General features: G+C 47.7%; 2 protein-coding genes and 1 long non-coding RNA gene across 3 annotated transcripts in view; 1 reads left to right on the top strand and 2 right to left on the bottom strand.

Moving 5' to 3' along the window:
- The window catches only part of LOC109379782 (unconventional myosin-XIX-like), a 13,262-nt gene extending 10,714 nt beyond the window's left edge, over positions 1-2,548 (top strand). Inside the window, exons 2-3 of the mRNA XM_019636687.1 lie at positions 719-1,021; positions 1,978-2,548. Coding sequence (XP_019492232.1) covers positions 725-1,021; positions 1,978-2,106 — 426 coding nt within the window. The 5' untranslated portion in view covers positions 719-724 and the 3' untranslated portion in view covers positions 2,107-2,548. The remainder of the gene's footprint in view (positions 1-718; positions 1,022-1,977) is intronic.
- A 103-nt stretch (positions 2,549-2,651) lies between these two features.
- On the bottom strand, positions 2,652-7,581 carry ZNHIT3 (zinc finger HIT-type containing 3). The gene is made up of 5 exons (XM_019636686.1): positions 7,379-7,581; positions 7,243-7,274; positions 5,403-5,486; positions 4,279-4,359; positions 2,652-3,189 (listed from the first exon to the last, which is right to left on the bottom strand). The coding sequence occupies exons 1-5, from the start codon at positions 7,462-7,464 to the stop codon at positions 3,008-3,010; spliced, it is 465 nt and encodes a 154-aa protein (XP_019492231.1). The 5' UTR covers positions 7,465-7,581; the 3' UTR covers positions 2,652-3,007.
- Positions 7,582-12,784: 5,203 nt separating this feature from the next.
- Positions 12,785-24,340, bottom strand: LOC109379783 (uncharacterized). Its single transcript, XR_002123273.1, has 4 exons — positions 23,740-24,340; positions 16,214-16,339; positions 14,397-14,501; positions 12,785-13,560 (listed from the first exon to the last, which is right to left on the bottom strand). It is a non-coding gene; the product is annotated as an uncharacterized LOC109379783 (long non-coding RNA).
- Between the last annotated feature and the right edge of the window lie 577 nt (positions 24,341-24,917).

The raw sequence follows: 24,917 nt of genomic DNA, 5'->3' as shown, positions 1-24,917 counted from the left end.
GCACAGTGTCACTGGCCCATGTGGGAATCAAACCGGCGGCCCTGCTGCTCAGAGCTCATGCTCCTAAGCCAACACTTAACCAACTGAGCCACTCGGCCGGCCCGTTTCAAACTTTTGCAGCAGCTCTGGTGTTGCTGCGGAGTCAGGTTACCAAGCGCTCTAATGAACACTTTGTTGTTTTGGGGCAAACCCCATAGCCATCCGTTCCTGGTTAACTCGGAAACATGTCCAGAGGCTGCACACAGCTGCCACCGTCATCAAGCGCGCCTGGCAGAAGTGGAGAGTGAGTATCTGACTGAAGTCACGGTTGGCAGTGGGTGTCCTGGTACCAGATGGACCAGGTTGGAATGCTGGCCCTGCCACTGCAAAACGGGTGGTCGTGTTCCTCATGTATGGAATGGACATGACACCACACTGCAGAGTGACCTAAGCAACTCAGGGAATACACTAGAAACCATGGACATGTTAAAGGAGTGAATCTGATACCATATCATTAGGTCTCAGTAAGGCTATTGCCTTTTTCAAGTAGCACATGGAAGGCCTAAGCACAGGTGCCGTGGGTGTAAGGTGCTACCACACAGTCTAATTGAGGCATCCGGCTGTTGGCGGCCAGGTACCCTGCGGTTCACTTTGTTAAGCTGACTTATTAAAGGTAGTTTGGGTTTCCATTAAGAGAGCTAATAAATCGAAAGCTATAAAATGATGTTCTCTTTTTAAGATCAGAATGGCCTTTCTTGCTTCTAAAGAGCTGGATGGTGTGGAAGAAAAATACTTCTCTCAAGCTCCCTGTTCCCGAAGTGCCTTCCCGCTGCCGCAGGCACAGACCCAGCTGCTGGGGGCAATAATCCGCCTCTGGCCCCTGGGGCTGGTCCTGGCCAACGCAGCCGTGGGTGTACGTGGCTTTCAGAGGAAAATGGTGGTCTGGGCCTGCCTCCAGCTCCCCAGCAGCAGCCCCAGTAGCTACACCATCCAGACAGCACAAGAACAAGCTGGTGTCGCGTCCATCCGAGCGCTGCCTCAGGTAAGCCGTGAGATGGGATGGACGGCAGTCCTGCCCGCAACAGCTCTGACCCCCTCACACCCCACTGTCAAAGGCAGGAGGCAAAGCCAAGGAGTCCACAGCAAGTGGAGGACCAGAGCAGTCCTAACCCTGCCAGGGAAACCCGAAGCCTGGGCTTCCCAACTGGCTGCAGGTTTGCATTAGTTCCATCATCACAACTAGGAATTTTCCAGAGCCCTTTCATCACTTTTTAAAAATTGCTTCTAAATGTTCTAGCATTTCCTTTTAATTAGTACCACTTTCAAAAAATGTGGGTTTTGATGACAGCTTATTCCCTCCAATGGCACTGGATTTGACACGTTTTCCTCACATTGTGTCACGTGGTTTACCTCCGTTTCCAGCTGTGGAAATGGCAAACAAATGAGTCAGTAGTCCGAGTGCTCCGTTTTAATATTATGGGCAGCCAGGGAAAAAGTCAGCCAGCATATAAAATAAGCTAATACTCAAGGATTAAGTGACTTTAACAAGGCAGAAGGAAGGAAAGATTGAATTTCCATGCCAGAGAAATTACTACAGGCCATGATCTAGGTAAAATCTCTCATGACAACACGCAGGCTAGCCAGTGTTATTAACAGAAACGTAAATGTTTGATCTGCCAGCTTTAAGCAGTTGTAGGACTGTGACAGGTGATATTCCTAACTGGGGAGGGCTCCCTCCTAGTATTTCCTCATCTGTCTCACACTGAATGGATGTGAACTCTTATATTTTAATACTACTTTGGATTTTGCCAGTGTTTTAGAATAAGGGGGAAAAAAACACTGATTAGTTCAATCCTGCTTAACTCAGTCTTGCTACTGCTGTGACTGCCAGTCCTCACCTGTCCCCACCTCCCTACATTCCTAGCATTCGCTCAGGGAGAAACTTTAGGCCCTGGATCTCCTGGGAACTAGGGTTAAGCTGACTCTCTCTCTCCCTAGGGCTCGATAAAATTTCACTGCAGAAAGTCTCCACTGCGCTACGCTGACATCTGCCCTGAACCCTCGTCCTACAGTGTTACTGGCTTTAATCAGATTCTGCTGGAAAGACATGGACTGGGTCACGTGTGATCTCTTCTCACCTTCTAGCCTTACCCTGGCTGGCCGATCCACGGTGCCTTTGTTTCTACAAGGCCTTTTCCTGCCAGCTGCCTTGCCAAAGACATTTAATCAACACACAGCTGCCAAACTACTCCCAAAGCGACTCTCTCGCCTGCCGCGAGCCAGGGCCGCTGCAGCAAATCCACCAGTGGGCCCAGGGCTCCAAGGACTCCAGTCACCATCTCAAGCACTGATAGGTGTCAGGGTTAGTAGTTACCAAACCTGGATTAAGAAACCTCAGGGCCACCGAGAAGTTCACATTTTAACTACCTTCACAGATCCAACTCTAATCAAACAGGACTGAGGGTTGTCCGTCACTACAGTGGGGTACCCCCCACCACCACCAATTCCCCACAAAGAGAACAGGGAGTCAGCTTGAAATCTGCTCTAAAATTTTGGCTGGGGGAAATTTTGCATTTAGTTCCTTAAAAAGGAACAAAACTTTATTTAATACATTGATTTAATTTCAAATTCAATTTTGAACCAAGGATGAACAATGCAATGGACCACAGAACCACTGTATCTTGATTTTATTTAGTAACACTGCACAAGTTTTAACTCAAATGGGTATGATACTTGATAAATTATATCATTTATGGTATCAATCTTAACTACCAAAAATAAATAACTTAAAAACAACCATTTGAATGTCGTTTCTCTCCGCAAAGCCACCTTGAGTACCGCCATCTGCCTGACACCTGAGCCCCACAGCAATGCAAGTGAAGCCCTGTGTGACCTACCCTCCATCCGCTAGTCTGCATCCTGGAAATCACAGCCTTTGCTTAGGGCCCCACACCAGCTGGTCTCCTGGGAGGACAGGCAGGTTCTGAGAGTCAAACACAGGCCTGATCAAGCAGCACAATAATCCATCTTAAAACTCCTCATTCTGAGATGGTTCCACGATCTTTAAACAGCAGTCAGCAAACTCCACAAACAAGGGCTCCTGCATGCAGGCTCTCATGAGCTTGGCCTTGTTGTCCCCCTGATCCAGGCCGACCATCAGCTGTCTAAGGTGTGGATTAAGCAGTAAATTTCTTAATGCTGCAGATTCCCCTTAAAAATTAACAAGGAAAGAAAAACAATCTGAGTTCAAGTGCAAAGAGGTGGAGATAGCTGAAAGCTAAATGTTTCAAATGTAATAAATATGAAGGATGCTGCATCCACTTAACCTTTAAAACCACAAATTAGCCCCAATGTTTTACATGAGCAGGTGAGATCAGCATATTATGATTTTCAAGTTAAATGCCATCACATTCCTGTTCTTGGTATCTTTGTAAATATTTTAACTTTATGCCATTTCAGCTAAAAAAAGTGTTTTACTAGCACATATACAGAGAATAGCACTGGCCTGTTGGCATGTTTTCTTTTATAGATGTGAAGGTTCTCAGTAGTGAGGACAGTTATACCAAACACTCTAAATGATGGCCCAGCACAAAGCAGGACAGGTAGCAGTCACCTGATACTAACATCTGTATGGTGCTTTCCAGTTCACAGAACTGTTCACACCTATCCCCAGCTCCACTCCAACCCCAGTCTAATCACTGCCATAGGATTGGGTGCAAAGTACCACCTGTCATGCTGACTCTGAAATGGGAATGAAAGCAATGCCCACCTTTATGAACTACCCTGGCCCACTAATTATATAGGTAACAGAGCTGCTATTGGGACTGACTGAGCAAACCTACAAAAATGCGAGGCATTATTAACACCTGGATTCCTCTAAAACTATATCCAGGATTACCAGTCTGCATTAATGGCTAGACCATGAACTGAGCACTAGGAACATGGAAATAAATGCAGGTCCCTCCCCTACAGATTGGTTTGGGAGAGACAAATTACCATAAAATCTGGTGAGTGGTATATTATGAGGCATCATGAGAAGCTGAAAAACAGTCTCATTCTTACAGAGTCAAAAGGTCAAAAGTTTAAATGAGGAAAGGCAACTTGAACCAAGCTTTGAAGGAACAGAATTTTGCCAACCCACAAAGCCAGTATAATTGCAGGCCAAGAGAACAGCCCTGTAGGAAGGCTGAGAGGTGTTTATAAAACCGTATGGCCAGAGGAAGGGCTCTGCATGCCACACGCATGTACTGAATAACTTTAAAAATCTTCAAAGAATAAATAAGCACAGCACAGACTTACCTAAATTCTTTAAATTCTGCAAAGAAACTCTGTCTTCTTCCTCATCACTATTGAGAAAATCAGCTATCGAGTCGTCATCATCTGAGGAATATATAATACAATCTACTGCTTATGACTATAAAGAAAGCCCAGGTGCCAGATTTTAACCACTCCAATAGATAAAATGTGCACACAGGTGATAGCAACAGGTATCCAAGTAGGTATAGATAAAACAAACAAAAATAACTTCTTCTCTGGAATTTGTGACTACACCAACATTCCTCTTTTCGAAAAGGGAAGTTAAAGAAAAAAACTGATGACTTTAACACATACATTCTAGTATTCACACACTTACTCTATGTGTTTCCCTGTGGTTTTTGGGCTTGGAGCATGATTTTTGCCAATTCTTATCGCCCCACCTCCCTCACCATGGCTCCAGCTCTTTGATAGGCCAATAAACTAGGTGTGCTCTATAAAAACTTGCTAACATGAACTCCCTGCACTTTCAGCACAGGCAGAAATTGCTGGCATTGTCTGAACCCAACAAAGAAGTTTCTCAAAGAGCAGAAAAGAGCCTCCCCTTACTGTGAATGTATAAGACCTGTTTGGTGGCACCACCAGGAGGAGAAGCTTTCAAAGCCTGGCAAGGAGCATGACACCCAGGAGATATTAAAGACTGGATGGGTGGCTGGGATGACAGCCCACTACTAATGTAAGCTGTGAGGTGCCCCTAACAGCAGCAAGGTGACCCAGGCCAAAGGCAGCCTCCCTCCCTAGACCCAGCTCAGGTGAACTGACAGCCCTGGCCAGGCCCATGCAGGGAGACCCAGAGCCATGGCTGGAGAAGGCTCCCGCCAGCAGGGTGCATCCCTCACCCCCTAAACCACACCTCTGCTTCCTGCCCCTATTTTTCTTGTTCTGAATGATGCCTTCAGGCTGCTCTATACGATCACCCTGAGGACATGTGCACCCTGAGGACATGTGCTCGCACTGCTGGTGCTCAGGGCTAAGGAAGCTGCTGCTCCCTAATGAAGCCACGGTTCTTGGCTCCCTGCCCCAGCCCAAGTCTCCTCTCATCTTTCCTTTCAATTTACCCTACTTGAAACCACTTTCTAGGTTGGTTTGTTTGAAGTCAACCAACCCACCTTTGTTTTCCGTTGGCTTTTTAGTTTTTGCAGTAACAGCTGATCTTTTTTTCTCAACAGGATGAGTTTCAGGATTGCACTGCTCTGAAAGAAACACAAATTTCAGGAGCATATCACCTCAATTTTAGAGACAAGGCTGCACCTCCCCCACCGAGCCAGCCTGTAGGTGGGAGCTTATGCAAGAGTAAGGGACTTGGATGGGGCTGGAGATGGATGTAGAGGAAGTGAGAGATCAAATCAAGGAACAGTATAACAAAAACAAGCAACCCTAAACCTGGCGAAAGGCCTCATAGGCCCCTAGGACCTGTCCCCATCCTTCCTTGCTCTGCCTAATTTCATAGGGCTTTTATTACGATTCAGTGGCACACTGACTTCAATTAGCATCAGACTACTTTCTCAGCAGTTTGAGATACTAAATTTGCATGTAACACGTGCCACTGGGAATACACAGATGAAAGTCATCAGGCCCACCTCAAAGGGGTTTAGTCCTCTGCGTGAGAGCTAGAGAGACGGATAAGATGTGAAGGGTCTGCTGATCTAAGTCACCTGCGAGGGCCTGGAGACAAGCCCAAGAGAGGTCTTGGAGGGGGAAGCGTTGCCAAGCAGAAAGTTCCTGTTAGAGGGAAAGGTCTGTGGCTGGACCGGACCCTTGAAACAGGGTTGGGTGCAAGCAGATGGTGATGAGCAACTGCCAGCTGATTGGCAGGCCTGGCATGTGGCTGGGGCCCAAGTGGAGAACGCAGGAACAAAAGAATGCCACACACAGTAGGTTCACCTTTCTTCCCAAGACAGGTTATCTCTCAGCAAGGGTACTCTTGTGTTCAGGGTGGAAAGGTCTTGAATGGTGTAAGGGAGTCTCACACCGCAGGATATTAGAATACCAATTACCAGAGGTACCACCAACCCCTCCTCACTCAGCTACTGCAACAACAAAAACATTGTGGCAACGTGTCTCCCTAGGGAGAGCAATATCCAGGTTAAGAACCACTGACCTCCTTTGCCAGGGAGACTGGAGTTTTCAACAAGGGAGTGAATTGCTCAAATTCACATTTCAGACAATTCACCCTGGCAGGCGCAGGGCCACAACAGCCAAGAGCTCCTGGTGATTACCCTAGGGGTTCTCAGGGGGCCCTCACAGGGCTGCAGGGTGAGAGGGAAGTGTTTCGCACCCGGCTCCTCAACCCGATCTCCAGCAAAACAGTTCTACCTCTTTCCTATCTTTAGCTGAAAGGTTTTCTCTTTGAAATGCCCCAGCGATGTTAGAAGAAAAGAGACAAACAACGAACGAGGAACTTTAACGTAAAAGTCAACCCGATCAAGAGGTCGTGGGAAAGGGTTCTCTGAGGGCTGAGAACAGGCACCGGATCGGAGAAACAGTTAAAATATACCCTTGACAACATTAACAGCCGAGGGCATCGCTCCTTATTGTAAACAGATAGTTCTACCTCACTGTTTCTAACAAGACATTATTTAAAAGAAATAAAATGGTCCTGTTAACCTTAGCCAGCGCGGCTTCTGCCAAATGGTGAGGAGCTGCGACGCAACACTAAGATGAAGAAACGGCTTGAGTAAACTTTTCCGGCGAAAGCGGTCGACTATTTTTAAAGAAAACAAAAATGACGATACGCAGAAGGCGGAGCAGAATAAAGGTTTTTGATTGTTCAAAATCCGAAAAGGCTTTCACAGGTAAAGGTCCCCCAGGGGATCTGACAAGTTCGGGCGCAAGGCCGGGAGGGAGCGCGGCCTGAGGGATCCACGTCCCCGAGACCGCGGCGGGAAGGGTGGGCTGCGCCGCACGAGGAGAGGCGCCAGGGCTGAGGCTGGGACGCTGGGGCCTTACCTTTGTGGTTCCGGAAACAGGTCACGGAGCAGCTGTAACAGAACCCACAGGCTGCGTCAGTCCCGGAAGCCGCGCAGACCCTCCAGCAGCCCCCGCCCTGCCCTCCCGCCTCTTCCCCACGACCTCGGGCACTCACTAGGGCACGCGGCAAGTGGGGCAGCGGTATTTGGGCTTCTCCAAGCATATCACGCAGACGACGCTGCTACAATTGAGCGACGCCATGGTCTCTCAGCTGCCTCACTCCCAACTCCCCGCACGCGCGCCTTGTCTTCCGTTTCCTTACCCAGGACCAATCAGCGCGCAGCACTTACTGGCAGCCAAAAGCAATCGATTGATCCTGCTCATTGTTCCAGGCCTAATAAGAAGAAAATCGATAGACTCGATTAGCATCCAGTAGCTGCATCAGAGGTTTTCTTCTCAAATTAGGTCACATCGTTGAAGAACTTGTCATGGAGCCCTGTCCCTGTCCCTACGCGGCCATGTGGCTTCAAGCAGGTCATCGTCGCTCTTCAGTTCTGTTGCCCCGCATGTAAATGTCATTTACCTTCTGGCTTGGACTTTCTGAATCTTGGACCGGCATTGGGTTCTCCCCGCACATCTCATTTATTTACCTCTAGCAAATGAGAAGTCCAAATCCAAACTAGAGTCGTTAGAATACGTGAAACACACATGCCCTTTCCAGCCTAGGCCATTTTTCTCACGGGAAAGAAAGATGAGACTTGATCACTGACAAACGTTTATTTAGCTCCAACTGTGAGCCCTCCCCTACCCAGACACTAGGCTGGAGACACCCGGGGATTAGCAGAGGTTAATCGGCCCTCTGGGAGTTTAAGGCTTAGAGTGAGGGCAGGAGGGAGACGTAAGAGGGAAGAGACTCAGTCGTAAGGTGGTGCTAGCCTGCGCTTGCGCGCCCCTGAGAGTGAATGCCCCCTTAAATTTTGCACCCTAGGTTCTTCACTTGCCTCACTCTAATCCCAGCCCTGAGTGGAACAGATTACCCAGGGAAGAGACTTCTGGCCCAGAGGTGGGGATTCCAGCCTAATGAACCCAGACAGGTGAACTGTGATGGGCCTTGAATGCCAACTTGGGCTTTAGGAATGGACAGTCACATTTTATTGGGAGCCCTGCTCTTCCCTGAAGCCCTGAGCCTTGCCCAGCCTAACCAGGGCTTTCACCCTACATGTACGGTGCCCTTCTTGGGCCTCATCCTAAATGCCTCTCCCTTTGTGTTGGCCCATCAACCCTCAGGATCCCACTACTATAATTCCCCACACACACACACACACACACAAGACTGTCATCTGTGGGGATGAATATGCTACAACCAACGCAGCCATTTGAATCTTAGCTTAAACCTCTCCCTGGCTGTGTGACCTGGAGAGATTTGTTACCCTCTCTGAACTCCCTCATCTATTAGAGTGGATGTTTAGGCGTACTTTCCTGAGCTGTTGTGAGGCAGAGAGGAGACCATGTATAAAGTGCTACAAAAAGTTATTTACATGATATCTCAACGTTTCTGTAACTCTCCTGGAGCTCTGGTCTCCATCCCATGAGTGCAGGTCCCAGGCTCCAAGTCCCTTGAGGCCAGGGTCCTGGAGCTTAGGACTCTCTAAAAGGGTTCTCCATCAGCCTCTGTGAGCCATGCTGGGATTGGGCATCAGCCAACTAGCCATCCCTCCCTTGGCTTTACCAGACTGTCTGGAGGACGCTGTCTGGTCCTCCATTGCTGAAGCAGCACTGGCCCCTCCGGCTGCCTACCTGCCCTGGCATGCAGCTGCCCCTGCCTCCAGCCTCCAGCCAGGACCCAGGCCAAAATCCAAGATGCATCCACACTGACCCAATAATCTGCAGCGTTCCTTGTTTTCCTCAACAGTTCTGACCACGCTGGTTTGAAACAGTAGCATCCCAGATGGTCCATGCTGATCTGGATAGGCCAGAGAGGGTCAGTGACTTGTCAGGCCATACTTGAATCCCATGCCCTGTCTGGCACCGGTAGAAATTTGCCCACTATGGACATCACCACTGCCAGCTCCTGACTTTTCTTGTGACTTGTGTTTGGAGGCTGAGGCCTCAGAAAGTCTCCACAATTTTCTGTGCTCAAACCCTCCTCACCCACATCCAAATCACGCTGACTTCCCTATCTTCCGGTCCAGTGATGGTGGCTCCAGCAAAAAGAAAAAATTCTTGAAATTCCTCCCATGTATATTCCACGCAGTAAACATAGCCCTCCCTCTATTCTGAGAGACTGCCAGTTTCCATGGATAGCCACACCCCTCCTGCTCCAATTTCTAGGAAAGGAGGTGACTCAGCTGTGATGGTGGCGATGAGGTTGGGAGACACCAAGAATCCACGAAAGCCCAGTCCAACTCCTCTGGGCAGTGGCTAGTTCAGAGAAGGAACACAGGTGTGATTCCAGGCCCAGCAACTAGATGTCTGCACTGATGCGGCCGCCCCTGGCGGCCCCCTGGGTCTCCCAGCACCACCACCATGCCCGTCCTAGCAGCTGTCTAAGGTTGCCTCACGCCTCCTTAGTGTCAGCCTGAGGCGCAGAGCCAGACCTGGAGGGAGACGAGATAATGATAGGGGCGGAATGGTTCTCAGAGCTCTACCACCTGGCACACGCAGTCCAGCGTATTCCGGGTGAGCAGAGCCTGGGGCCCACGCCAAAGCCTAGAGATGCGCGGAGACGCCCGGGCCCGACGCCCAGCACCGCCAGAGGGCGCTTCAGGTTGAAATTGGCCGTGGTGTAGGCACACTGGCACCGACCTTGCTCCGGAGACAAGGCTGTCTCGCAGCGCAGGCATGAGTATGTCCAGGCGCTGGCCTTCACCATGAACATCGCCAAGCAGCGGGAAAGAGCGCTGTGCGGAGGCAGGCGACCATAGGACTCCACGAAAGCAAGGCCCACGTCAGGAAGGGCTCCAAATGCAACTGGCATTTGCCCCTAGTGCCCATTGCCCCACTCTTTCTGGCAGCCCCAGGAAATAGAGATCCAGCTGGAAGCTGGCCACCCACATTAGCCTGGTGAAAGTTTAACCTTACTTTGGGAGCTTTTGGGTTACTAACTAGGACGTTCGCCACTGCCCTGCACCGTCCCCCGATACAATGGCGGGGCACACAGATCAATCTAACCAGCCCACATGGGTTACATGCTGAACTATCAGAGGACAGGGGATGATAAGGTTAGGCTCTCTGTGCTGCATTGCTAAATCTCAGCCTCTGTCTGCAGCTCTAACATCTTTATCCTTCCCCAGGGCATGAGGGACTCAGGACCAGCACCAGAAGTGTCTACAATGGGGTTTAGAGGACCTATTGCTATGTTCTCATCTGTTCTTTTACATTCTCCTCTGGTAGTTCAGGTGTTCAAGTGCATGAGATTGCTAGTGGGAGTCAAATAAAGGAGGCCTGCAGTTCTGGTGGAGTGGACCCAAGTAATTGGTTTCTGACTCTCTGCATGCTATTTTATAGTCGTGAAATGACATTCTTTCCCCAGCTCTAGACAATCACAGTCTGACCTACAGTTAGACTTCAAGGAGAACTTCCAAACAAAAGGGATAGAGATAATTGCCTTATCCACAGTCCCGCAACTATTGGGAAAGTACAGACAGTAAAGGTCACCATTGTTTCATGAATTCACTCACCCTACCACCCACAAACTCACACTTTTCTTTTCTCACACCCTTTCCCCACTTGCAAATCCACATACATCTCCCACGTTACATTTCCTAGGACAGAGATCAAAGGAATCAGGAATTTCCAACCAGGTTCTCCAAGAAGCCTCTAAGAGTCCCATGTGGAGTGGGAGTGGAGCCAAGGCTTTGGACAAACGTCTTAACTCATCTCTAGCTCCCACGTGGCAGAGATGCATAGGAACTCTGCTCAGTGAGGAGAAGCCAAGAGGAACTGAGACCCCAAGTTTCCTTCCCCATCTTTTAAAACTAAAGACACAATAAAGACCTTTAAGACAAACAGAAGCCATGAGAATTCTTCACCAGCAGCTCTTCACAAGAAAGTTACCGTATTTCCCCATGTATAAGACGCTCCCATGTATAAGACACACCTTAATTTTGGGGCCCGAAATTTGGAAAAAAATGTATTACATAAAGTTATTAAACTCAAGTTTTATTCATCATAAAATTCATACAACTCCTCATCACTGTCAAAACTCCCAACCATTAGCTTGTCCTCATCTGTGTCTGATGACGAATCAGTCTTCATATATTGCCTCATCCTCAGTGGGAAATGCAAGTAAAAAAATCTACAACCACTGTTTAAGACGCACCCAGTTTTTAGACCCCAAGTTTTTCAAAAAAGGGTGCGTGTTATACATGGGGAAATACAGTATTCAGGCAAAAGGAAAATAATTCCAGATGGAAATTAAAATCACAATGTGATACTACTACATACATACTAGAATGTCTAAAATTAAAAACACTGACAATACCAAGTGCTGGCAGGGAGGCTGTTATAGACTGGATGTTTGTGATCCCGCCCCCAAATTCATCTGTTGAAATCCTAACCCCCAATGTGATAGTATTAGGCGGTGGAGCCTTTGGGAAGTGATTAGGTCAGGAGGGTGGATCCCTCATGAATGTGACTAGTGCCCTTATAAAAGAGACCCCAAGGGCACTCTCCTACCCTCTTTCCACGTGAGAATACAGTGAGAAGGCAACCAGCTATGAACCAGGAAGCAGGCTCTGACCAGACACTGAATCTGTCAGCAACTTGATCTTAAACTTCCCACCCTCCAGGACTGTGAGAAGTAAATGTTTGTTGTTTAAGCCACCCATTCTATAGTATTTTTGTTATAGAAGCCCAAGCAGATTACCATAGAAACTGATGCCAGGGGTGAGGCACTGCTATAACAAATAGCTAAAAACATGGGAGAGGCTTTGGAACTGGGTGATGGGGAGGGGCCAGAAGAATTTTGAGATACATGCTAGAGAAAGCCTACATTGCTGTAAATGGACCTTTAAAGGTAATTCTGGGGAGAGCTCAGGAGAGGAGAGCTATGGAGAACGCCTCCATTGTATTAGCACAGGGGTGTCAAACTGGCGGCCCGCAGGCCGCATGCGGCCCTCAAGGTAATTTTTTGTGGCCCACGATGCTCTGAAATAAAATGAAAATAGAAAAAATTGTTATGAAGAAAATAGCGCTTAGGGGAGATCGAGGCAATACCATACACACAGTTCCCTCGTGAACCCTTTAACTACTGAAGACGAGTATACACGTGGCCCAGTGCCTTTCCTGGGGGCCTGTGGACGTGTATAAACGCACTGACTCAGTTCCGGCAATGTTTGGAAGCGATATGTCTGCCACTCTCAGTGTCACATAATGTAAACAGATCCCAACAGCGAAAAGGTTAAAAAGAGCACTCGGGTAAAAAAGAATAATTTGTTTTATAAATACATTAAATAAAATAAATGTTTAAATAAAAGCAATTATATAGTGTTTTAATTATCCTATCCATATTCCTGAATCCTCACTTCAGAATATAAATTTAACAAAATTTATAAATGTGATGTGGCCCACGTGAACCTTGCCTGTTGCACCAAATGGCCCGTGTTTTAATTGAGTTTGACACCCCTGTCTTAGAGAATACATGGGTAATCCTGAACAGAAAGTTGGTAGAAATATGGATGGTAACGGCCATTCTGATGAGGTCTCAAATGGAAATAGGAACACATTGAAAAACGGAGGAAAGGTGTGAACAAAAAAGGGGTACGCACAAGCTCAGTGACTGAAAGTAACCTCAAAGGGTGATCTGATCATAAAATTCCTAACTGGGAAGGTCATGGTGGGTAGTCATACCCTTATAAAAAGGTTTATCTTTGCCTTAAGCAAGCCCTGTCCATTGATTTTGTGCATCTAGGGTAACACACTTTTGTAATGCCAGAAGTAATCCTCTTTTTTCAGACTCCACAGAGGGGTAACCACCTTCAAGGGAGCACATAATCTTGTTAACTAACCTTACCTTGCTTTCTCCCACCTCCATGTCATCTTCCTTATGTTCCCTCCTTATTTCTAAATGTATAAAAGAAACAGCAAAACTGTCTTTCTCCTGAGCATTGAGATGTTTCTTCCCAGCATGTTGTCAGTTTGGCTCAGAGAAGCTCTTATAACAATTCAGGTTTGGACATGCTCATGTCCACAAAGGCGATTCTCGTTATACAGTAGCAAAGAACTTGGCTGAACTGTGTTTGTGTTCCAGTGTTTTGTGGAAGGTAGGTCTTGCAAGTGATGAAACAGGATGTTTGGCTGAAGAAATTGCTAAGCAAAGTGTTGAAGGTGTGGCTTGGCTCCTTGTGACTGTTTATACTGAAATGTAAGAAAAAAGAAATGACTTAAAGATAGAATCGTTAAAAGGGAAGCAGAAATTAAAGCTGCTAAGCCAAAAGGAAACAGGACTCAAAGATTCTCAGCCTATCCAATTGCAAAAAGTGAAAACACTAATGGTGTGGCCAAGTGACCATTTGATCAGCTTAGTATGGGTTAGCCATCTCAGTAGAAGCCAGGTACCATTCTTCAAGACAATGGAAGAGTGACCCTGACAGCTATTCAGAGATCCTTAGCCTAGAGTACAGGGCCCTCAGGACACAGCAGGTTCAAAGGCCATGGCTGCCTCTCTGGTTCAGTGAGCCAGAATGCCCCCACCCATTCTTCAGGGGTGCCCACACACACACACACACACACACACACACACACACATACACACACACACACGCATGCACACGCGCATACACACACACAGCCACAGACCCAGCAGTCACAGGGTGCAGGCAGAGCCATTATCATCTTAGCCATGGGTGTGATATTACCACCCTAGTGGGCCTGGAAGGCAGAGAATCAGCCCAGAAGAACCATGGAGGAGATGACACTGCCCCAGTGGGTCTAGAGGACAGGGATTTGAGCCAAAGAGGATTATTCTCAAGACTTAAGGTTTAATGTCATCTACCCTGTTAGCCTTTGGACTTGGGACCCGTGACTCCTTCTTCCCTTTGGGAAGACATCAGCTCTGCCGCCTTTGGCCAGTCTTCTGCCAGTCTCAGTTTGATCTTATGGAAAGCATAAGTGGCCTGGATTTTGATCTTTGATATTCTTCCACATCCATCTCCACCCCCACCCACGTCCCTTACTCCTGCATATGCTCCCACCTAGAGGCTGGCTCAGTGGGGAGGTGCAGCCTTGTCACTAAAACAAACATGATGTGCTCCTGAAATCTGTGTTTCTTTCAAAGCAGTGCAATCCTGAAACTCATCCTGTTGAGAAAAAGATAAGATCAGCTGTTACTGCAAAAACTAAAAAGCCAATGGAAAACAAAGGTGGGTTGGTTGACTTCAAACAAACCAACCTAGAAAGTGGTTTTCAAGTAGGGTAAGTTGAAAGGAAAGAGGAGACTTGGGCTGGGGCAGGGAGCCAAGAACCGTGGCTTCATTAGGGAGCAGCAGCTTCCTTAGCCCTGAGCACCAGCAGTGCGAGCACATGTCCTCAGGGTGCACATGTCCTCAGGGTGATCGTATAGAGCAGCCTGAAGGCATCATTCAGAACAAGAAAAATAGGGGCAGGAAGCAGAGGTGTGGTTTAGGGGGTGAGGGATGCACCCTGCTGGCGGGAGCCTTCTCCAGCCATGGCTCTGGGTCTCCCTGCATGGGCCTGGCCAGGGCTGTCAGTTCACCTGAGCTGGGTCTAGGGAGGGAGGCTGCCTTTGGCCTAGGTCACCTTGCTGCTGCTGGGGGCACCTCAGCTTACATTAGTAGTGAGCTGTCACCTCAGCCACCCATCCAGCCAGGCTTTCTTTAATATCTCCTGGGTGTCATGCACCATACTAGTGTCAAATGAATTAAAAGAATCTGTAGGCTTTGCAAGAAATAAATGACAAAGGGTCTTAGAGTTTGCAAACTGGAAACACAGTTAAGCAAACACCCCCCCCCAAAAAAAAAAAAGTTGAGTTCTTATAGTAAAAGTCCTTGAGATTAATCAGTCCTGCATTCTTAGCCCTCAGATTGGTCCAGATGGTTATTAGTCAGTTATCAGGTGATCTAGATGATAGATGCCAGGTGTTTGAAAGATGGGCATGTCCCAAGTCCCTTGGGGGTAATCAGAGTTATCTGCAGGTAAATAAATGTCCGGGCATTAACACAGGATTGGAAAGTTCAAAAGTTTAGTTCCCAGACTAGTTAAGAAAAGGAATGTTTTCCTCATGCCTCAGCCTTCATGAGGACAATAATTTGGCAGCTTTGTGAAAGTGTTTCCATTGTGTATTTTCTATCCTCACTCTTTCCTCACTAGGCTCTGAAAACAGCTCCTCCTGGTGCCACCAAAGAGGTCTTGAATATTGGCAGCAAGGGGATGGCCCATTTCTGCCCTTCCAAAACTTCCACGTGGGTTCAGGCAGTGCTAGCAATTCCTGCCCATGCTGAAAGCACAGGGGATTCACGTTACCAGGTGTTTACAGAGCACCTAGTTTACTGGCCCTTCATAGGGCTGAAGCCTTGGAGGATAGAGTGGGTCCCCAGCATTCACCTCAGTTATGTCATCGGCTGACATTGGTGGTCAGTGGATTTGATTTTTTAGAGGGAAATAGATATTAATAGTGCTTAACACTTGTGTAGCTCATTCAGTCTTCACGACAGTTCTATCTTGTACATACTCACAAGCTGAGGTAGCTTATAAAGGTGAACATTCTTTTCATTCTGCATAGAAACAGGATGAAAGGCAGAGCTTTGCCCAGGACCTGTAGTGATTACTCATAGACTGAGGTTGGAGCTGGGATGCAGTTTTTCAGTTTGAGAAATCCTGTGAGGAGTACGGAAATTTTTGTAAACTATTAAGCACTGCACAAATACTATTACTTTACTGCTACCAGTCCTGCCTTTCTATGGCATTTGCACTTTTCAGGTATACTGTCCTCAGTCCAGAAAACTTTTATTTCTATAAAGAAAGAAAATTCAGCCAAGTCTCCCTCCTTTACCCTCCTTGCCTCCTCAGGCCGGACAATCAGGTACGCTCCTCTCTGCCACGCATGCTTGGTGATGGTGGCAGCCATGTGCAGCCTCTAGTTAACAAGGAACTAGCTGTTAATCATTTCAGCTTCAAACTGGAAAAGGAGAAAAATAAAGGTGTCATTAGCGCTACTAGCAACCTGCCCCTGCAGTGATGCCAGCATTACTGTAAAGGCTTGAATACACTATTATTCTTCTTCATAAAGGTTAAGTTCTAAAGTCAGCACCAAAGTCAGAAATTACTTTAAAAAAACCACCATTGAGGCAACTGGTTAGCTCAGGTGGTTAGAGCGCAGTGCTTATGACACCAGGGTTGCCAATTCGAGTCCCACATGGGCCGCAGAGCTGCACCCTCCACAACTAGACTGAAGACAACTACTTGACTTGGAGCTGATGGGTCCCGGAAAAACACACTGTTCCTCAGTAAACTTTCTTTAAAAAAAAAAAAAGAACAAGAAAAACAACCAACAGCCTGGAGAAACACCTATGCTTTTAAGATAAAGACCCAGTAGAGCCTCACCTTCCCTCTCAGTCCAGGATACTCACTTGAGCAACTGAAGGGAGTCTGCTTTTCCTGCACCTTTTGAAATTATTTCTGTCTCTGTCTCTGTCTCCCTCCTCCCCCCACTCTTATTTCTTCTTTATTTCTTTTCAGTTTCAGAGCGCTCAGTTGACTGTGTCCATACCTTCTCACAGCTTCAGCTGGGAGCAGAGAAGCACCACTGACGACCACAGCCCCACACTTCCCTGAGCTCCTGCCTTGCTGTGTGACTTGGGGCAATTCGCAGCCCCTCTCTGGGCCTGCAGTCCATCAAAACAGTGTATGCGAGGCAAGAAAGGGCGGCTTCCGTGGGAGGCATCCAGCATCCAGGCAGTACCGGGTTCTCCCAGCCAACATCAGTCCCCGCTGGCTAATGCAGATGGACGCAGGCAGCTGGGTCATGTGACACACGCCTCGCATGGCCACCAGCCTTGCCTAGCGCAGGCACCTGCCCTCCCACTCTGCTTTCCAGTCCAGGCTATCCACGCTGAGAAAAGAAAGACAAAACCGGTCCCGACATACAATTATGGAGCTGCTTTTACTGTGTTCCTGGCACTGAGTGGGCGCTGGACCCGTGGGGAGAAGCCGACTTGGTGCTTTTCCTTGGGGTGGAGGTAGGGAAACTGAGCAGGGCACAGACCAGTGACCTGCTGAACGACTTCCAATCCAAGGAAGTGGGGCCCAGAATGAGCCCCCCCCCTAGCCCCCTCTCCCCCTTGAGCTGGGAAGACCCAACCCAGGAGTTTCTGGGTCCTGGAGTCTTGGGACGTGGACTGGCCAAAGACAAGTCCCAACAAGCGGGTTGTGACTGGCCTTGAGAAGTCAGACTCAGGAGATGGGGCATTACCCATGGCCTCATCCCGGCCCCCAGAAGGGATCCCAACTTGTTAACTATTCTTCCTCCCACGTGCACTCGCCCTCCCAAAGCCACATTTCGCGCAGTCTCTAAATACCTCTCCTTCTTTGTCAACCTCCTCGGCCGCACTAGGAGGATACCTGGCCCCCGCAGGTTCAAGGCCCACCCCGGAACCCACACCCCCTTGAGAAGTTCTGGCTGTGAGGTGAGGACAGTTATCCCTATATGGCACCTCCCACCTACCCCAAGGCGCTGTCCAGCCCGTGGTGCTGAAGCGTCCTGGGCCCTGTCGCCAGAGAATACAGCGCAGTCCCAGCTGGCAGCTGCCATTCCCAACCAGGATATAGTCCAGACTGACTTAATAATTCTCAAGGATGCTTGTTTGCCTCAGCAGGTTTAAACTGGAATTGTCTCAGATACCTGAGCTTCCGTGAGGAGGCCCAAGGAGGGCCAATGTTTGTCCCGGGCCCACGTGGTTCAGGAGAGTACAGTACACAGGAACTCCTGTTCTCCATTCGGGCACCAGTAGGCATTCACACACTATGGGCATCTCCACTGCCCCCTTTTGACTTGTCCTATGAGTTGTGTGGGGAAACTGGGAAGTGTCCATTCCCTTCCCAGGAACTCAACTTCTCACCTGCATCCAAACCCAGCAGGTCCTGCTACCAGAAGAGGGGTTGGTGAGACAATTCCTGGAATTCCTCCCACATACATTCCTCAAATGCCTCTCCCTCCACTCTGGATGACCCCCCAACTTCCACAGATGCCTACAACTGCTCCCCTTACTCAGTGTCTAGGCAGGCAGGGGAGATCAGCTCTCCCCAGTGAAGGGCTCTACAACTTGGAGTCTAGAATCTTGCCCTTGAAGGAGTAAATGACATGGTTGCCCAGCGAGCTGTGCACAATCATGATGGGCAGCATGAAGAAGCTGGATATAGCTCCTGGTGCAGAAACTTGTCCAGTAAAGAGGGGCTGGTAGTGCACCAGAAAGAGCATCCAGGTGGCTGCACTGGTGCCCAGGACCAAGCCCACACTGGACACACCATGCTCTGGCTTGTCCCAGAACCTCACAAGTGACCATCACAGCAGCACAGGGCCCGGTCATATCTCCTTAACATCAACCAAGCCTCAGTTCAAGGGAGGAGAGAGATGAGGTAGCAGCCGAGGCACAGGAGTGTATAGTGAATCATGTGGCTTGACTTGAAGCCTGCCTCTTCTCATCTTATAGCCTGCTGGTGCACCCTGGATGCATGTCTGAAGATAGGCAGTGCTGCTTGGCCCCTTAAAGGGACACGCCTACATATGTGGAAAAGGAATGGGCAGTTCACCATGAGATGAGAAGGTTAAACCCACCCCACCCCCACACATGAGCCCCATACTGTAGCCCCCATGGCAATAGATTCATAACTAGTGCCACCCTGAGCATCATAGTGATCCCAAGAGACAGACAAAGTGGGTATTAGTTAACAGGCATATAGGAAGACAGAGGGGCAGAGAAAGCATGGGACAGTCACTAAAGCCCCAGAGAAAGTTCAAAGACCAACTTCCGGTGTTCAGCTCACTCCAGCAACCTCCTTCCTGTTCCCTGTTCTCCACTTCATCCATAAAGGAGCTGGTGCTAATGGAGGTCCCCTCTGTCAGATCCAAACAGTTCTGTTTACTACAGTAATTAACAAACAACCCCTCCAGGCTCTCAACAACATAATCCTAAGGGAACAGGAGGGGAAATCTTGTGGCCTAAGGGTCAACATGACACTCCCTGGCTGGCCCCACAGCAACATGTACAGCACCCAAAGAAGACAGGAAGCTGGTAGGCAGATCCTGGGTAAATGTGGGGTCCTGAAGGAAGTGCAGTAGGGCCCTCAGGCACTGAGCAAGAAGTGCTTGAGCTTCTCATTGCTGTAGTTGCAGTAATTGAGCCAGAGTTGTGCCAAGCTGTTGTTGGGAAAAAGTGTGAATCCAAACATGTCCAGCAGGCCTGGCAGAATGAGAGAATCAGAGGGGCCACTGCAGGGGCCACCGAGAGAGATTTTCCCTAAAGCCCACCTTGGAATGGCTCCTGCTAAATTGAATGACTAGGCATCCACATGAACTAGAAGAATTCCACAACCTGGATTATCTGGGGTGAGGTTGGGGACATCACACTGAGCAGTGTACAAAGCAATAACAACCCCCACCCCATACACATGGCCAGGGTGGTCTCCATCCCCACTTCCGCCCCCTGTGAACCTAGAACAGGCAGAGTTGGAGGCTAAGGCTGAGAAAACTCTCTTAGAAGGTGAAAGAGGAGTTACAAAATAGATTTTTTTTAAATATAAGAAACTTAGATGATTAACTTCATATTAATAGGAGTTCTAGGAAGGGAAAAGGGTGGGGAGGAAATTATTAGAACTATTTTTTTAACTCCCATAATGAAAGAGTTTGAACTGACAGTTGAAGGAACTCATACCACATAGCCACACAATGGATGAGAAATTCCACAGAAAGCTCAGCACTGGCAATTTTAACAACACTTACAGATAAAAAGAATATCCTAAAACTTTGTGGGGAAAAAAAAAAGGAGTCACACACTAGGGACCAGGAATTGCTACAGTACACTGGAAGACTACAGAAGAACAGGACTTCAAACTTTGAAGAGAAAATTATCTCCAACAGAATTACATATCCATGGAAAACATCAATCAAACATGAGGGTAGAAAGATATCATGAGATGTTCAAGCTCTTAGAAACTCACCTTCCAGGAAATTGCCAGTGAATGTGCTCCACAATAGACACAAGGAAATGAGCTAAGACTGAGGAAGTAGCAGGATGCAGAAAAGGGTGTCTGTGTAGGAGAGAGGTGGGGGATCCCCAGATAAAGGGGCAGAGATGGTTTTGGGTAAGTTACACGGCAGCAGCACTAGGCAGCTGCCAGTCCAAACAGGAGCAGGAGGTCTGAGAGCCCCAGGATGTCTGTAGGAGAAAAGGGGCTGGAGGGATGCTGTGTGATTGTAGGCATGATCGATGGGTGTTTTCCAGCTCTGGTGGTCAGGTTGGGAATGAATTAATAGTAGGTACCAAGAAACAGAAGAGAGAGTCCAGAAACAGATCTATACTATATTGTCAATTGATTTTCAACAATTGTGCCCACCCCCCAGAAGAACTTCAACCATAACCTTACACTATGTAGAAAAAGTAATTCAAAAATGGATCATGGACCTAAATGTAAAGAGCTAAAACTATAAAATTCTAGAAGAAAACATGGGAGTGACCAAGGATTTGGAAAAGAGTCTTAAATATGACATCAAATGTATGAACTATTAACTACAGGAAAAACAAACATTTTGCAGAACAGGGAATTCAATCCTATTGCATTACAAGGTTCTGCTGTGAACTTTTACATGGTCATAATAATGGAGACACTTCATATTAATTAGAAATTGTAATAAAATAATATGGAGAGCGTAGGGGAAGTAAAGGCTGAATCCTCATTAAAGTAGGAAATGAACAGATATCTAAAATTAAAAACTTGATGAGTAACAAAGTAGAATATAATTTAAAGATATGGACATAAATACTCCAAAACCTGCAGAACAATTTGAAAGTAGCTGCCTCTGGAAGGAGGGAACTGGAGTGGGTCATGTGGGACAAGAATACTGTTTTTGTCATAAGCCTTACTCTTTTTCTTTTCAATCACCTACCTGTATTAATTAGATACAGATAAATTAAATTTGAAACCACACCAGAGGGCCACTGAGATTAGCTGTGTGGGCCTCAGGCCAAGTCCAGCACAGATGTCGGGAACAATCCTGGGAGGTGACCACTGTGGGCACTGCCCAGCTGATGTGCATTCTGGGAAGTCAGGCTTTGTGCAGAAGCTGAGGCGTGGGCCACTTCATTGCCCAGTTCAGTGTAGGTCTCAGAGATGCCCTCTCCTCTTACTCATGCTTGGCACCCCCACTCACTGTCCTCACCTCCTCTAGCACTGCCCTCAGTCACGGCACTTCTCAGTCACCACTCTGTCCTCATTTGTTTCCTTGCCTGTCTCTTTCAGGGCACTGAGAGTCCCCAGAAAGCCTGAAGGTGCACTGTTCATCACCCGCCGCCCTGCCCTCCCAACTCCAGTGTCTGGCCCAGGGCCAACACACTGCAAGCTCCACTCTCTTCTGCATGCATGTTGGCAGCCTGGGTTCATGGACAAAGCAGGGCTTATAAAAGTCAAAGTGGTAGATCATGAGTGAGGCCCTGGCAGGTGGTCCCCTCTGACCAGTTTGCCACTCCCCCACATGGCTTTGTATAACATGTCCTTGTACCAGCTGTGGTACCGCCCCCCAGAGGTCCCATCCTGGGTGGCCTCTGTCCTCCCCCTGTCAGTCTTTAGCACTGCCCCTGCCCCTGTGGGAACAGATATGACTGGGATACCAATGAGGGGCAGGTGGGCTACCCCAGTAAACCCTTTCCCGTAAGTAACCCATTGTGACTGTCTTCTTTCACTTAGCATAATGTCTTCAAGCTTCATACATGTTACAGCATGTGTCAATAATTCACTCCTGTGATGGCTAATTTTATATGTCAACTTGACTGGGAGATATATACCAGGGTGCCAAAAAAATGTATACAAGTGGACACTTTGGTCAGCGATGCTCAAGCAGTAGTTTGCCATAATCAGAAGTGTCTGGACACTGATGGTAACCACTTTGAGCACCTCTTGTAATTGCAGAAGTCAAATGTGACTTGTATTCATCTTTTGATATTGGTATACGAGTATATTGAGTATTACAATTTTAATAGTTTTTTCCTTTCTTAAAATGTGTATACTTTTTTTGGCACCGTGTGTGTGTGTGTGTGTGTGTGTGTGTGTGTGTGTGTATGTGTGTGTATCTCCTATTGGTTCTATGGCAGTATGTACCAAGAAGCTTAACCTTCATATCGTTGACCCCAGTAATTCTACTTCTAAGAATGAACTAATCCCACTACTACTGAAATAATCAAATTCTCAAAGAATTTATTTAGCATCATGCTCATAGCAGCATTATTTTTAAAACTAAAAAAAAAATTAAAAACAATCCAAATATTTAATATCAGAATTAATGGCTAAATTACCATACATCCTATATTTGGTGTGTGGTTGTGTATAGAAAGAAAAAAATCTGAAGGAAAATACAGCAAAAGCATCAAAGTGGTGAGATTATAGATGATTTTTAATTTTTTTTTAATTTTAAATTATCTACAAATGCAACATGACCTCAGGGATGTTGTGTGTGACTGTGAGGATTGGCTGTCCTGCCTCATCACAGCTCCAGGGCCCACTTACCCCACTTAGAGGGCAGGCAGCAAACCCCAGGAGCCCACAGGCGGAGTGAGCTGGCAGCTGGGACTACAGCAGTCCTGACCCTGCCGGGTAAAGCAGAAGCGTGCACTTCAGCACTTGATGTTTGGATTATTTATATCAATACAGCTAGGAATTTTCCAGAACCCCTCTACTTCCTTACACCTGCTGAGCATTCTGGCATCTCCTCTGCATTTTTAATTAATTTCACTTCCAGAGAACTGAGTATTATTTTTGTGGACGGCTCTTTTTCTCAAATGGCATTGCATTAAGTAACATGTTTTTGTTGTTGCTCAGATTAGTTTTCGTTTTTTCCAATCTTATTAACTCTAACTTATCTTCCTTTCAGCGGAAGAATTGGCGACCAGGTGAGTCAAGTTTCCAACGCCACCGTTTTTGTATATTATGGGCAACCTAGAAAAAATAGGAATGTGCTTGGAGGCAGAACCCAGAGCTCTGCGGTACACAGACAGGTGTTCAGGAATCTAGACCCTCTACCCCCGCTCTCAGCACAGCAGGGCCGCTTGCAAATAATTTCTTTGGAAAAAACACTGCTTCAAAACGGAGACGCAAAGAGCGGTAAAAAGACGAGTGAGATGTTTTAACGACGGAGTCAATAGAGAAGGAGGGAGGAAGCCAGATTGGAGAGTGACTTAAAAGGAGGGCTTGACAAGACTTAAAACCTATGGCAGTGAGCAGTGAGGACACCCTCCCGCCCCCCGAACCCGCCTGGCCTCCGGAGCCCACTGAGCACCCTAGGGCGGGACAGCGCCTTTGGGCTGCTAGTACCTTGTGCAGACGCCGCCGCCCAGGCTGAGCGAGGCGCTGCTGGGTGCGGGACCTTCTGCGCCGGCGCCAGTCGTCTTCAAACGCTTTCCGCGGCGGGGGTTTCCCTTCTCCCCACACTTCCCAAACCAGAGCCAAACAGCGCCCAGCAACGCCTGGCAAGGAAACCAATCGATTGGTCCTCAAGACCAAGAAGTAGATCGTCGTACACTCGATTGGTGGAAGGTCCTGAGCGGGAGAGAGGGACCCGTACGTGCTAAGTTGGAGGACCTTACTCTGTGCTTGTCTCTCGGGTCCTTGGGAGGTTGAGATACCTTGGCGTGGAAGGAGGTTGTCCTCCAACAGTTCAGGTCCTATCACTGGCCCTACCCATACTTCGCGGCGTGACTTGGGGCAAGCCATTGTGAATGAAAAGGGGGCTATGTAATAAACCTAGGTAGGTGGACAGTCTATGCACAATGGCCTAGCCAGTGAACGGATGTGGGTGTCAACCCAACATCCTATAGGAAGATGCACTTTTTCCAACGAGCAGAGAGGCCCCTTCTCTTATCAAACTTGGAGCGGAGGGAGTGTGAGCCCGCCCACATACCCATTAGCAGCCCCATTTCCCCTCAACACTACCAGCCCTAGACAATCACTAAGCTACTTTCTGTCTCTGTGGATTTGTTAATGCTGAACACTTCATATACCGCATTTGCCGGCGTATAAGATGATTTTTTGGCCCTGAAAAATATGCCTCCAAGTGGGGGGTCGTCTTATACGCCAGGTACACTTCAGATAGACTGCCCATAGTGCTTGCCCCGTGCCATAGTGGCCTCCCGATGCCCGCCCACTTCATTCCACATACCGTTCAGGCATCAGCAGCGCTGCTGGGTGTATGCTCGGCTGTTATGCGATTTTGCTGTTATGCGATTTTACCACACTCGCAAAATCGCACACAGCCGACCATACACCCAGTATGATAGCGCAAAATCGTGAATCGCGATTTATGTATATGTTTGATTACATACAGCCTTGTGACAGTTTTCCTGCATGTCATAAGCATTTGAATATAAACATAAATGTTGAAATCAAATCTGATATTGTTTTACCTTTTATTTGGTGTGTGGAAGGTGTGCGGAAGAGGGGGTAGTCTTATACGGCGAGTATATAACAAACTCTGTATTTTGAGTGGAAATGTT

This window comes from Hipposideros armiger, unplaced genomic scaffold (assembly GCF_001890085.2).
Source record: "Hipposideros armiger isolate ML-2016 unplaced genomic scaffold, ASM189008v1 scaffold_29, whole genome shotgun sequence".
Lineage (NCBI taxonomy): Eukaryota > Metazoa > Chordata > Mammalia > Chiroptera > Hipposideridae > Hipposideros > Hipposideros armiger.
Note: the sequence above shows the minus strand (reverse complement) of the source record. Positions and strands in the feature narration are given on the sequence as shown.

Coding starts and splice junctions, on each gene's coding strand:
- ZNHIT3 (XM_019636686.1), bottom strand. CDS start 7,464: ATGGCGTCGCTCAATTGTAGCAGCGTCGTCTGCGTGATATGCTTGGAG. Junction 5,487..7,242: donor CTGTTTCCGGAACCACAAAG/GTAAGGCCCCAG, acceptor TGTTTCTTTCAG/AGCAGTGCAATCCTGAAACT. Junction 4,360..5,402: donor AAAGCCAACGGAAAACAAAG/GTGGGTTGGTTG, acceptor TATATTCCTCAG/ATGATGACGACTCGATAGCT.